Source organism: Sorex araneus, chromosome 1 (genome assembly GCF_027595985.1).
Source record: "Sorex araneus isolate mSorAra2 chromosome 1, mSorAra2.pri, whole genome shotgun sequence".
In the NCBI taxonomy this organism is placed as follows: Eukaryota; Metazoa; Chordata; class Mammalia; order Eulipotyphla; family Soricidae; genus Sorex; species Sorex araneus.
Window position 1 is genome coordinate 4,256,435 of NC_073302.1, and position 13,459 is coordinate 4,269,893.

Consider the following 13,459-nt stretch of genomic DNA (forward strand, 5'->3'; position numbering starts at 1 on the left):
GCCAGGAGTAACTCCTGTGCATCGCTGGGTGTGATTTAAAAAAATGCCGTGTTGCTGAGCCCCACCCTCCAGCGCCCTGACACTTGGGGGCGCTGTGTGCTTACAGCGGTTCCTAGTCGTCTCTCTGGGACCAAGTGCTGCTGAGCAGCAAACTGGACTCTCACATGCGAAGCATGAACCGTGGAGCTATGTCCTGCCTCCCTAGTGTGTAATTTTTTTTCCTTTTTGGGTCACACCCGGTGATGCACAGGGTTACCCCTGGCTCTGCACTCAGGAGTTACTCCTGGCGGTGCTTGGGGGAATCCTATGGGATGCCGGGAAACGAACCTGGGTTGGCTGCGTGAAAAAAGCAAATGCTCTAGCCCCTGTGCTCCTGCCCCCCTGATGTATAATTTTAAACATCTCGTGTATTGGGTTGACCATAGATTCATGCATCTGGCCTGTCTAGCAAGTAGAAAGGCAGCCGTTACAGACGTGTGCAAAACGGAAGCTTTTATAGCCTGAGAAGAGAGGGGGACAGAAGAGATTGGTAGCACAGCAGGGAGGGCGCTTACCTGGCTCGGGGCTGACCTGGGTTTGGTCCCCAGCATCCGTCTGGTTCTAAGCACTGCCAGGAACAATCCCTAAGTGCAGAGCCAGGAGCAAGCCCTGAGTACCGGGTGACTGGGTGTGGTCAAAAAAGAAAAAGAGACAAGAAGATGGGGCTGGATAGATAGCACAGTGGGTAGGGCACTCGCCTTGCATGCAGCCATCTGGGTTTAATCCTGGGCACCGCATATGGGCACTGGCAGGAGTGCTTCCTGAGTACGTCTGCAAAGCAAGCATGTGGATTTTGCTCATATCATTTACTGAATTGGGGGCGCTGATGGGAACAGAGGCTGTAACAAGATATACACTCGGGGAGCCAGAACAGTAGCACAGCGGGTCGGGCACCTGCCCTGCATGGAGCCAACTTGGGTTCGATCCCTGGCACCCCATAGGGTCCCCTAGCCCTTCCAAGAGTGATCTCTGAGCTCAGAGCCAGGAGTGAGTCCTGAGTATCACTGGGCATGGCCTCAAAGCCCAAAATAAAAACAATTACTATCATTATTACTACTATTATTATTGTAAGGTTTGCTCGGGGGCCAAACAGCAGCGACTGATGAGCAAGTGACATTCCCAGAATCAAACTCTCCCTGCCCCACAGCGCGGAAGTCAGGATTTATGGCCCGTCTGGCAGCAGGAAGCTACCAGGCTGCATCCCACATTCCCTCACATCCATCCCCTACCGATAACGGAAGGCCGGAGCCAGCACACCGGGCCCCTTCCCCACCCAAGACAACTTAAAGTCCTGCTCAGCATCTCCCAGGATGCGGCTGTACCCCAGCCTCGTCAGAGGTCAGAGGTTGTAGGGTTCATCCCGTAGCACGGACACGCTTCTCCCGTTCCCTCACTTGAACTTGTGTCTGTCCCTCTGTCTGGCCAGATGAGGTCTCTAACCTGTCAATAAGAATAAGTATAGCCTGGGGCTGGAGCGGTAGCGCAGGGGGGGGGGGTGTTTGCCTTGCATGCGGATTCCCAGCATCCCATATAGTCCCCTGAGCACCGCCAGGAGTGATTCCTGAGTGTAGAGCCAGGAGTCAGCCCTGAGCATTGTCGGGTGTGACCCCAAACCCCCCCCCCCAAAATAAATAAGTATAGCCAACCTAGATCTGCTCCCAGCTCGGGCCGGTGACTCAGCAGAGAGACCCGATCTTTGTCTGAGTGACCAGCCGGTCTGAGACTGGAGACTCGGCAGGCACCTGGAGGGGACTCGGATGCAGGAGAGATGGGGGACGTGAACAACCTCCAGGAAGGCAGCACTCCTGCCCTTCGAAATTGATCTCTGCGAGACTGTGAGCTCCAGGATAGTGTTTGCTTCTGTTCACCCTCTGGTCCCTGGCGCCGGATGCTGGCGGTTCGGCTCAAAATAGATCCTTCTCAATAAATACCTATTGATTGAATAAATATTGCCTCAACTCATTAATTTACAAAACGAAGCATCTCTTATTCACTGCTGGCAGGCATGCAAAGCATAATAACCACTTTGGAAGCCATTTGGGCAGTTCCTTACGGAGACAAGCGCTGCCTTAGAAGCTGTCTCCCGACTGTCTACTCAACTGGGCTGAAAATTCTTGTCCATACAAAAGCCCGACCATGAATGTCTCTAGCAGCTTGATTCACAATTGCTCAATGCTGGAAGCAATGGGATGTCCTGTAACAGGTGAATGGTGGGACCCCGGGGGTCACCGTGTGGCTCAGAGCATGTGCATTGTCAATGTGAGGCCACAAGTTCAAACCCCACTCCTGCTGCGTGCCCCCAAATCGCCCCAGTGCCACAGGAGATCTCCAGGCTTGTGGAGCATCACGACTAAAGAGTCACTGTCACTGTCACTGTCATCCCGTTGCTCATCTATTTGCTCGAGCGGGCACCAGTAATATCTCCAACGGGATGACAGTGACAGTGACAGTGACTCTTTAGTTACTTATCCGATATATGTTTGGCATATCGGATGCACCCCGGGAGCTTGCCAGGCTCTGCCGCGTAGGCGAGATACTCTTGGTAGCTTGCCAGGCTTTCCGAGAGGGGCAGAGAAATCAAACCCGAGTCGGCCGCGTGCAAGGCAAACGCCCTACCGCTGTGCTATCGCTCCAGCCCAACTAAAGAATGAGGCCAGGGCTGGAGCGATAGCACAGCGGGTAGGGCGTTTGCCTTGCATGTGGCCGACCCGGGTTCAATCCCCGGCATCCCATATGGTCCCCCAAGCACCGCCAGGAGTAATTCCTGAGTACAAAGCCAGGAGTAACCAATGAGCATCGCTGGGTGTGACCCAAAAAAAAAAAGTAAAGAATGAGGCCCCTAAAAGCTATGCAAGCACCTGAGCCAGGAATGTGACCCCTGGGACCAGCACCGCCACTCCCAGTGGACACTCAAAGTAGATCACGGGTGAGCATCAGAGCTAGAGGGACCCCAACAGACACATGTGCAAAGAGTGATGAGTAGGGGAACTAGTGCTCCAGTACCAGCGCCCTGCATCTGCGACAACAATGGAGAGGGGGCGGGAGGCGGCTCCGAGAGCCTGAACACAGGCTTTGCGTGTGGGAGCCTGGGTTCAATCTCCAACACCACGCAGTCCCCCTCTACTGCCGGGCGTGGCCCCTGAGCACTGCACGGCAGGTAGTGCGCAAGCACCAGCGGGTGGGGCCTCCAGAAAAGGCGGAGGGAGAGGCCCAAAGATAGCTCAGTGGAAGCATGCCTGCCTCGGAAACAAGAGGTCTCAGGGCCGGAGAGGGAACCAGGGTGGAGACCCTTGTGCAGCATGCTGCAGACCCCAGCTGGGTCCCTGGCACCTGAGATAGGGTCCCCCAAGCGCGGACAGGAGTAAGTCCTGAGTACAGCTGGCTGAGCACGGTTGGGTGTGGCCCCCTCCAAAAAGTTAAAAAAGTAAATGAGGAATCCTTCTTCAGAGACCCCATAATCTGGGAGCTACCCTTTCCTCTTCCATCTTTTCCCTTCTCTCAAAGCCTTTTCTGAATACAGGGCTGGGAGAGGGAGAATAAATGAATGACTCTATAAAAGAATAGGATAAGGGGCCAGAGAGATAGTACCAAGGCAGGAGCACTTGCCTTGCAAGTTCTGGGTTCCCAGTACCACGTACAGTCCCCTGAGCCCTGCCAGGAGAGATCTCTGAGCACAGAACCAGGAGCAAGCCCTGAGCAGTAGCAGTCTGGCTCAAAAAACAAACACAAAGAACAGGATTAAGTAAACTTCAGCCTTCTTTGATTCGGTCTGTGGTCTGAATTCCTTTTTTCTTTCTTTCGTTGCTTTTTGGGTCACACCCAGAGATGCTCAGGGGTCACTCCTGGCTCTGCACTCAGGAATTACTCCTGGCGGTGCTGGGGGAGACCATATGGGATGCCGGGATTGAACCTGGGTCGGCTGAGTGCAAGGCAAACGCCCTACCCGCTGTGCTATCACTCTGGTGATCTGGATTCTTGGGCTACTCCCCGCTGCTTGCATCAAGCTCAGGTCTTGGGTATGCCAAGCCTGTTTCCAAGCCCTTTGAGAAACCTCTCAGCCATGAGTTCAGCCTTTTTGGAGGACCACACCCAGAAGTGCTCAGGGGAGCTGCTACTGGCTCTGTGCTCAGGAGTCTCTCCTGGTGGTGCTCTGGGGACCATATATAGTGCCTGAATTTGAACCATGTTAGGACACAACCTCATGCAAGGCAAGACCCTTAACTTCTTTTTTTTTTTTGAAACTTTATTATGACATTGGTCTCATTTCTTTTTTGAGTGCTAAGTCTTTTTTTTTTTCTTTTTGGGTCACACCCGGCGATGCACAGGGGTCACTCCTGACTCATGCACTCAGGGGACCATATGGGATGCTGGGATCCGAACCCGGGTTGGCCACGTGCAAGGCAAATACCCTACCTGCTGTGCTATCGCTCCAGCCCCAAGACCCTTAACTCCTGTGCTGTCTCTCTGCCTACAACCTCTCAAGCTTTTATTTATTTATTTATTTTTGCTTTTTGGGTCACATCCGGCGATGCACAGGGGTACCTCCTGGCTCTGCACTCAGGAATTACCCCTGGTGGTGCTCAGGGGACCATATGGGATGCTGGGAATTGAACCCGGGTCAGCTGCGTGCCAGGCAAACGCCCTACCCGCTGTGCTATTGCTCCAGCCCTGTTCATTTTGTTCTTTAAAGGCACACCTGGTGGTGCTCACGGCTTACTCAGGACCAGAGGGGGTTCTGAGGCTCGAACCTGGCTGGGTCAGGGGTGTGCAAACACCCTGTCTGCTGTACTTTCTCCCTAGCCCCTAAAATGCCCTAAAACACTATGTTCATAAAAATAAGGGTACTTGGGGCAAGAGTGATAGTGAGAGCATAGGTAGGGTGTTTGCCTTGCATGGAGCTGACCCTGGTTCAACCCCTGGCATCCCATGTAACCCATAGAACCATATATGTACGAAATCATGCTGAGATTCAGTGTTTTAAGGCCTGTTTGCATATACTTTTGTGTTTGCCACATCTGGCGGTGCTCAGGGCTCACTCGTGGCCCTGAGCCCCGGGATCACTGCTGGCTGGTGCGCTCGAACCCGGGTCGAGCCAGCTGAGCCGCGAGCAAGGCAAGCGCCTTGGCTCCTGGACAGCCCCAGGAACGCCGCCTCGCTAGCCGCCCTCCCGCCTCGGCCACGCCCCCGGCCCTTAGGACCTCGCCGATTGGGCGGCTCGGAGGGGGCGTGGCCGGAAGCGCTGTCTGATTGCGGCGGCGGGGCAGACCGGGGCCAACATGGCGGAGCGCGCTGGGAAGCGGCCGTGCGGCCCGGTAGGTGGACGCCGCGGGGACCCCCGAGCCGGCCCCGAGCCGGCCCCGCGCATTAGGCGGGACCCGGTCCGGGGCGGATCCGCACGCCCCGCCCGCCCCTCCCGAGGCCGGTGGCGCTGGCGGTGGGCGCAGCGCGGGGGAGCCCCAGCGCCCCGCGGGGTGTGAGTGTGGCCGGGCCGCCTGGGGGGACCCGCAGCCCGAGGCCCCCGGGCACGGCCTGTGCCCCCTCCTCCCCGTGGAGGCGCGTCCAGCTGCTTCAGGGCTCGCGGGTCGAGAGAGGGTGCAGCGGGTACAGCAAGCACGCGGGCTTGCAGCGTGCTCCGCCCCGGGCCGAGCCTGGCCCCGCAGACAGCGCGGAGCACTGAGCCAGGAGCAAGCCCCGTGCACCGGTGGATGTGGTCCCCGACCCGCAAAAAATAAAATGAAATAAAATAATAAGAGCCCCACAGGGGGCTGGAGCGATAGCACAGCGGGGAGGGCGCTTGCCTTGCACGCGGCCGACCCGTGTTCGATTCCCAGCATCCCATAGGGTCCCCCGAGCACCACCAGCAGTAATTCCTGAGTGCAGAGCCAGGAGTAACCCCTGTGCATCGCCGGGTGTGACCCAAAAAGCCAAAAAACAAAAAAGTCCCACCGTTTGGTACACGCCCGCCCTCTCTAGGCCCCCGCGCTCAGCGCCCTGGGGTGAGGGGTGGGTGTGGAGGAGGTTCCGGGCTGGGGGAGCTCAGTCCCCCTCCCCGGTGCCTCTCCCCCGTCCAGGGTGAGCAACACGGCCAGAGGATCGAGTGGCGGAAGTGGAAGAAGCAGAGTGAGTGCGGGGTGCAGCAGCCGCCGTGATCATCCCGGCCCCTTGGCCCCGGGGGACCCTGGGGAGAGCCCCCAGCCCTGTCCCCGCCGGGTCCCTGCCGCGTCCCCCGAGAGGAGAGGAAGGAGGCTGCCCACCACCCCCCAGCGCGGGAGCAGAAGGTGCCCCTGCCCACCGGGCTGTCCTTTGGTGCAGAGAAAGAGGAGCAGAAGAAATGGAAGGACCTCAAGCTGATGAAGAAACTGGAGCGGCAGCGGGCCCAGGAGGAGCAAGCCAGGCGCCAGCAGGAGGAGGAGGCGGCTGCCCAGAGGGACGACCGGGGTGAGTGGCGGCGCTGGGGCAGGGAGGCTGTGTCCAGCTGCTGGGGAAACCGAGGACCCGAGGAGGCAGCTTGGACCTTCTGCCCAGGGCGGGCAGCCTCCGGTGCGGGGTTGTGTGCCCGGAGCTTCATCTGCAGGATGGGGTCGCAGCTGTTCCTGGGGTTTTGCTTTTGTTTTGTTTTGTTTTGGCTTTTTGGGTTTTCGGGTCACACCCGGCGATGCTCAGGGGTTAAGTCCTGGCTCTGTACTCAGGATTGACCCCTGGCAGTGCTCGGGGGTCCATAGGGCACGCCAGGGATCAAACCCAGGTCAGCCGCAGGCAGGCAAACGCCCTCTCCACTGTGCTGTCGCTCCAGCCCCTCGTGGGTTTTTTGTTTTTTTTTTTGCTTTTTGGGTCACACCCAGCAATGCTCAGTGGTTACTCCTGGCTTTGCACTCAGGAATTACTCCTGGCGGTGCTTGGGGGACCATATGGGATGCCGGGGATCGAACCCGGGTCGGCTGCGTGCAAGGCGAACGCCCTACCCAGTTCGCCCTACCCACTGTGCTATCGCTCTGGCCCCCCCTCGTGGGGTTCTGAGTGGGGAGGGTTGGGCCGTGTCTGGGTGTCCAGGGCTCGCTCCCAGCCCTGGGCTGGAGGGTCGCTCCTGGCGGGGTTCAGGGGGCCGTATGATGTGGAGATCCAGTCCCCCTCACCCCGCTCTGTCTCGCCCTAAGTCGACCTTGAAGCAGACAGCAGGCGCCCCTCATTGTTCCACCGTCTCCCTCTGCGGTGCTGCCCACCTTGGGAAACGCTTCTGTGCCACGGCGTCGTGCCATGTGCAGACTGGCTTTGGGGTTGGGGCGGGGGTTACTCCGGGCAGTGCTCCCCTGGGTCGGGACTAGCTGCCGGTAGTTTGGTAGTTGCACTCCCCTCAGAATCCTTGGGCCTGGGGCCGGGGGTGGGGTGGGGTGGGGTGGGGTGGGGGGTGCCTGAAGGGTCTGGAACAGCCGCAGGGCGTGCGGGCGCCCGAGGGCCGGCCCCGAGCACTGTGGGGAGTGGACCTGCATTTGGAGCCTGACTTCACCGGTGATGCTGCCTGACGTCCCCCTGCCTCCCCGCACCCCACCCCCAGGGCGACCCTACACACTGAGCGTGGCCCTGCCGGGCTCCATCCTGGATAACGCCCAGTCCCCAGAGCTCCGCACCTACCTGGCCGGCCAGGTGGCGAGGGCCTGCGCCATCTTCCAGGTGGACGAGATCGTGGTGTTTGATGAGGAAGGCCAGGATAGCAAGTGAGAGGCAGCCGGGGCTTGGGAATCCACGCCCTCGCCGGGTGGGGGCTGGAGAAGCCCAGTGGGGGCCCACACACTCCCCCTAAGCCCCGCGTGGGGGTTGGGGGGCCCCGGGAGTGGCCCCTTGCGGCTCTCGAGCCCCCGTCTCTTTCTCCCCCAGGACCGTGGAGGGGGAATTCCGGGGCGTCGGGAAGAAGGGGCAGGCATGCGTGCAGCTCGCCCGGATTCTGCAGTACCTGGAGTGTCCCCAGTACGGAACGAGCGTCTCTGCCCTGAGTGGGGGTTGGGGGCCGGCTCCCCGGGACCCCCTGATCGCCCCTTCTTCCCCAGGTACCTGCGGAAGGCCTTCTTCCCCAAGCACCAGGACCTGCAGTTCGCGGGTGAGCCTCGGGTCAGTCCCTCCCACTCCCGGTGGCAGGCTGGGGGCTGGGGCCCCTCCCGGCATTCTCCTGACCTCCCCCTCCCCACAGGCCTCCTGAACCCCCTGGACAGCCCTCACCATGTGCGGCAGGACGAGGAGGCGGAGTTCCGGGAGGGCGTCGTGGTGGACAGGCCCACCCGGCCCGGCCACGGCTCCTTTGTCAACTGTGGCCTGAGGAAGGTAGGACGGGGCGGCGGGCTGGGGTGTGAGACCCGGGTCCCTGGGTGCCCGTGGGACAGTCGGGAGCTAGTCCCCGGCTCTGCGTTGGAGTGGGCTCGGCCTCACGCCGCCGGCCATGGACTCTGCACTCCCGGCCCGAACCCCCTGTTTTGACTGTGGGGCCCCGCGCTGTCCTCCTGTGTGTGTCCTGGTCAGCACGTGCAAGGCTGGCACGTCACCCCGTTCCTCTCTGGCCCCATCGACGTTTAACGGTTCCGTTTGTTTGTTTTGGGTCTCACCCAGTGATGCTCATGGCTTACTCCTGCCGGTGCTCAGGGGACCCTGTGGAATGCTGGCGATCGAACCCAGGCCATCTCCCCGCTGTGCTAGACCGCAGTCAGGCCCCTGGCTGGGTTTTGTTGTTTGGGGGCCACACCCAGTAATGCTCTGGGATTATGCCTGGCGCTGGGCCCAGGGGTCACTCCTGATGGGGAGCCGGGGACGGAACCCAGGTCAGCCATGAGCAGGGCAGGTGCCTGGGGGGTTCCGGGGGTCTCTGCGCCCACACTCACCTGGGCGCAGGTCCGGGCGCCCCCTGCTGGTCGCGCAGGGAGCAGCCCCGTAGGGAGCAGCCCCGTGTCTGGTTTCTCCCCAGGAAGTGAAGATTGACAGGAACCTGGAGCCGGGCCTCCGGGTGACGGTGCGGCTGGACCCGAAGCAGCTCCCAGGTGCCTGGAAGCTGGCGGGGCGGAGGGGGCGTGACTGGGGCGCGGGCGGACGCTCCCCAGCTCTGTTCACACCTTTGCCTCCCTCTCCACTCCCCTCTCTCGCCCCCGCCCAGAGAGCAAGACCTTCCGTGGCAAGGTCGTGTCCTCGCAGGACCCCCGCGCCAAGGCGGGTCTCTACTGGGGCTACACCGTGCGGCTGGCCTCCTGCCTCAGTAAGCACAGCGCCCGCCCCCGTGGCTGGGAACGGGGGTCCCCAGGGTCTGAGAGATCAGAGGTGCATTCTCAGCCCCGCCTGCCTGCGCCCCCATGCCCTGCCTGGAACAGTGTGTATGTGCGGGGGGGCTCCCTTCCAGAACCCCTTTCTCCGATCCGCCACCCCCCATGCGCAGCCGAACTCCCCGGGACTCGGGAAGCAGGCTTCCCCCTGCCCCAGCTGCTGTCCCCCCCAGGTGCGGTGTTCGCCGAGGCCCCCTTCCAGGACGGGTATGACCTGACCATCGGCACGTCCGAGCGCGGCTCGAGCGCGGCCTCCGCCCAGCTGCCCAGCTTCCGGTGGGTACAGCCCGGGGCCCGGAGTCAGTCTGGGGGGCAGAGCTGTACCGCAGGGCCCCTCGGGGGCGCGGGCTGGGGGCGCCAGAGTAGGGGGCGGCCCAGCGGCCCTGACGCCCCCTGTGGGTGCCAGGCACGCCCTGGTGGTGTTCGGGGGCCTGCAGGGGCTGGAAGCGGCTGTCGATGCGGACCCCAACCTGGACGTGGCGGAACCCAGCGTCCTCTTCGACCTGTACGTGAACACCTGCCCTGGCCAGGGCAGCCGCACCATCCGCACAGAGGTGAGGCCCGGCCAGCGGCCAGCACCCCCACACACAACACAGAGGGGTCCTCCCACACGGCTCGGGTGCAGAGTCCCGAGGGCAGACCTCAGGGCCACCACGGCCGGGTGTGGCCCCCCAGGGTTAAGGCACAGGCTGGCCCGCGGCTGGCCCGGGTCCCATCCCTGGTACACAGCCTGGTCCCCTGAGCATCGCCAGGTGGGTGGGGGCACGGCAGGGCCGCGCTTGGGCCTGCACTGAAACTGCCAGCGTGACCGGCCGACACTCGCCGGGAGGTGCCACCCCCCTGAAAGAACCCAAGGCAGGACCCGGGGACTGCCCGAGGGACTCGTGTGCCAGCTTTGCACACAGGTGACCTGGGCTAGTGCTTCTGGATTTGGCTTCATCCCCCCCCACACAAAAGGGTGGGGGCGAGCGAGTACAGTGGGTAGTGTGTTCGCCTTGCACGCAGCTGACCCGGGTTCAGCCCCTGCTCCCCATATGGTCCGAGCATCACCGGGGCGGCCCCCCAAACAAACAAGTCCAGGGTGCTACTGCCTAGCCCAGAGACCCTGCGTGCCCTGCGGTGACGGGGGTGGGACAGCGCTCACACCAGCAGCTCTGAGAGCCGTCGTGACAGCGCCTGGCATTGGGTGGGGGGGGGACGCTGTGTCCAGGCACGGGGCTCTGGGGGCTCTGCGGGACCCTCCGTCAGTGCAGAGCAGATGGAGGTGCACAGGGGCACCGTCCGGCCCTGGAGCGGGGCCTGACCTGCCCCCGCCGCCCGTCTCCGCGTTCCCTCCCAGGAGGCCATCCTCATCTCCCTGGCCGCCCTGCAGCCCGGCCTCACCCAGGCGGGCGCCCAGCCCAGGACGGCGGAGACGGACGCCGCGGGACTCGCGTGAGAAGCGGCCACCTTTAATGTCCAGCTTCCTGGCCGGGTCGGGCACAGCCCTCACTTGCTGCCCGCGGTGATGGCCTTCAGGCTGCCCGCCCGCGCCAGGATGTTCGGCACGAAGAGCAGCCCGGATGCCCGCTCGATGCTCTCGATGGGCACCAGGAAGCGCTCCAGCGGGGTGGCCTCGTCCACGGGCGCGTTGGGCATCACGTAGGAGCGGAGCTCGATCTGCCCGCCCGCCGACTCCAGGATGAGCACTTTGAAGAAGTGTGTGGGCACCGCCACGTGGTTCTTGCCGATGACCTGGTACTTGACGTAGGACTTGCCGTCAGCCTCCGTCCTGCAGCCACACCGTGTCAGGGTCATTGGTCGGGCCCAGGCCCCCGCCTCCAGGCAGCCCTCCCTTACTCCACCTCCGGTTGGTGTTCACCTGCTGCCTCCCCTGGTGTAGGGCTCTGTGCCCTGCTGCCCGCACGGCCGACACTCGCTCCTACCCTGTCCCCCGCCACTCAGCACTGGGACTGGCAGAGGGAGAGGTGGCAATAAACAGGACAGAGCGAAGTAGACGGAAACGTTCTGACTGTGGGCTGTGTTCCAGGGGGAGGTCAGGCACCATGGGGGGGCTGCCACACTTCAGTGCTGGACCCCAGGACACTAGTAGCCAGTTCATGGCCTCTCCCGCCACGCCATTAGGCCAGAGAGTCCCCCGAGTTGGACTCCAGGGCCGAGGGGTCAGAACCCCCAGGCAGGAGATGCAGTTGCGGCGGGAGTGAGAATCCGAGAGATGGACTCGCTGGGACCTCAAAGCCCGCGTGGGCCGGGCCGGGGCCTGGGGCAGACGGGACCCAGCGCCCACCCGAGCCTCACCTGGGCAGGAAGAGCGGCCCGGTGCAGACGTAGACGTTCTGGTAGTTGTGGGTGAGGCTGCGGCTATACTTCTCCAGGTTGTTCCAGGCGTTCTGGTTGAGGTGGGGGACCTGGGGGGGCAGGGCGCGGTGAGCTGGGTCCCCCTCTGTGGGCGGGCTCGGGGGAGAAAAGCCCATGGCTCGTGCTGCGGGGACCGTGCAGTATTGGGGAGAGGCCTGGGGCTCCCGCGTGCAATGCCCGTGCTCCGGTCCCGAGGAAGAGTCACGGGTGTAGCCTGCACAGGCTCAAGGGTGCTGCCTCGTAGGAAGGCAGGGCAGGGTGGTAGAGGCTCACCCCTCAGCACGGCAGCCAACAAACAGAACAGTCTAGAACCCCACCAGGCACTGCTCAGCTTCCAAGAGTCTTCAAGGCCCTTTTTTTGGGCTCACACCCCGGCGATGCTCAGGGGTTACTCCTGGCTCATGCACTCAGAAATTACCCCTGGCGGTGCTCAGGGGACCAGATGGGGTGCTGGGAACTGAACCCGGGTCGGCCGCGTGCAAGGCAAACGCCCACCCTGCTGTGCTATCGCTCCAGCTCCCAAGGCACATTTTGGAGCCATAGGACAGCAGGGAGGACGCTTGCCTTGCACATGGCCCACCTGGGTTCAATCCCTGGCACCCCACATGGTCCCCTGAAAATGCCAGGCGTGATCCTGAGCACAGAGCCGGGAGCAAGTCCTAAACAAAAAGTGGTGTCGGTGGGGGCACCTCTGGGCTTTCAGAGAACAGCAGGGTCGGGGGCGCTGGTGGGCGTGTCCAGCCGTGAGCAGAGTCAGGTCCGAGCCGTGTGCCGCGGGGGCGGGCGCGGGCCAGCAGGGCGACAAGGTGGCGCGCCAGGGGGGCGGCGGGGGCGGCGGGGCCCTACCTGGGGCGCCACGTTGCTCAGGTAGAAGGTGTCGTCCATGGCCTTCTGGCTCCAGCGGTGGTTGGCGGCGGCGGCCAGGTGGCCGCGGTCGAAGCCGCTGCCGCGGTAGTCGGCGTTGGTGGCGCGGTGGTAGGCGTGCACCGAGTCGTCCTCGCGGAAGTCGCAGGCGCGCCGGTCGCCGTCGCCGCGCAGCCGCTCGGGCCGCAGCTGCTCCAGCACCCAGAGCGCGCCGCGGGTGCGCGGGTCGTAGCACAGCACGTACGAGTCGCGGCTCTTGAGCTGCGCCAGCCCGGGCAGCCCGTACTTGGCCAGCTCGCCGGCCGGGGCCCCGGGCAGCGCGGGCACGGCGGCCGCCGCCACGGGCAGCACGGGCAGCCGCCGCAGCAGCCCCTCGGCCCGCGCGTCCCCGCACCGCCGCCGCCGCCAGCCCTCGGCCGCCGCGCCCAGCGCCGCGCCCAGCGCCAGCGTCAGGCCGCCGCGCAGCGCCCGCATGCTGCCAGCACCCGGGAGCACCGAGGCGCCGCGACCCCAGCACCGCGACCCGGACTCTTAAAGGGGCCGCGCTGCCCGCGTCGGGGGAACGGGGTTCGCGCCGCGGGGACGGGGCCCGGGGGACGCGGAGCAAGGCGCGGGGTACGTGCCTCCCGCTCGCAGGACCTCCGAAGGGCAGGTGACCGCGACAGAGGACGGCGGGAGCCCTGGTGCCCTTCGCCCTTTCAGGACCCGGGACTGGGGGGGGCGGGACCCACCGCTCTGGATGCTGATTGGTCCGTTCCTGCCGACGCCCCGCCCCAACCACGCCTCCAGCCCGCCCTACCAAGCTCTGGGGTCCTGAATGTACAAGGTCTCGGGCACACGGCCGGGCCTGGCACTGGTCGCCCCCAGCACCACCTGGGTGCCCTGGGGGCCTTGGCACCTCT

General features: G+C 63.3%; 2 protein-coding genes across 2 annotated transcripts; one reads left to right on the forward strand and one right to left on the reverse strand.

Annotated features, from left to right (window-relative positions):
- The first annotated feature begins 5,286 nt into the window (after positions 1-5,286).
- Positions 5,287-10,814, forward strand: SPOUT1 (SPOUT domain containing methyltransferase 1). The gene is made up of 12 exons (XM_055134318.1): positions 5,287-5,351; positions 6,111-6,159; positions 6,352-6,477; positions 7,592-7,751; positions 7,912-8,001; positions 8,082-8,131; positions 8,222-8,352; positions 8,987-9,059; positions 9,173-9,271; positions 9,509-9,611; positions 9,742-9,889; positions 10,675-10,814. The coding sequence occupies exons 1-12, from the start codon at positions 5,316-5,318 to the stop codon at positions 10,771-10,773; spliced, it is 1,164 nt and encodes a 387-aa protein (XP_054990293.1). The 5' UTR covers positions 5,287-5,315; the 3' UTR covers positions 10,774-10,814.
- Positions 10,771-13,259, reverse strand: ENDOG (endonuclease G). Its single transcript, XM_004613470.2, has 3 exons — positions 12,540-13,259; positions 11,634-11,743; positions 10,771-11,106 (listed from the first exon to the last, which is right to left on the reverse strand). Exons 1-3 carry the CDS (start codon positions 13,029-13,031, stop codon positions 10,824-10,826), a joined length of 885 nt encoding a protein of 294 aa, XP_004613527.2. The 5' UTR covers positions 13,032-13,259; the 3' UTR covers positions 10,771-10,823.
- Between the last annotated feature and the right edge of the window lie 200 nt (positions 13,260-13,459).

Bases quoted from the DNA above. Each gene is read 5' to 3' on its own strand.
- ENDOG (XM_004613470.2), bottom strand. From the start codon at position 13,031: ATGCGGGCGCTGCGCGGCGGCCTGACGCTGGCGCTGGGCGCGGCGCTG. The intron at 11,744-12,539 runs GTAGGGCCCCGC...CTGCCCCCCCAG, and splicing joins TGAGCAACGTGGCGCCCCAG to GTCCCCCACCTCAACCAGAA. The intron at 11,107-11,633 runs GTGAGGCTCGGG...GTGTGGCTGCAG, and splicing joins GGGCCGCTCTTCCTGCCCAG to GACGGAGGCTGACGGCAAGT.
- SPOUT1 (XM_055134318.1), top strand. From the start codon at position 5,316: ATGGCGGAGCGCGCTGGGAAGCGGCCGTGCGGCCCG. The intron at 9,612-9,741 runs GTGGGTACAGCC...TGTGGGTGCCAG, and splicing joins GCCCAGCTGCCCAGCTTCCG to GCACGCCCTGGTGGTGTTCG. The intron at 9,890-10,674 runs GTGAGGCCCGGC...GTTCCCTCCCAG, and splicing joins GCCGCACCATCCGCACAGAG to GAGGCCATCCTCATCTCCCT.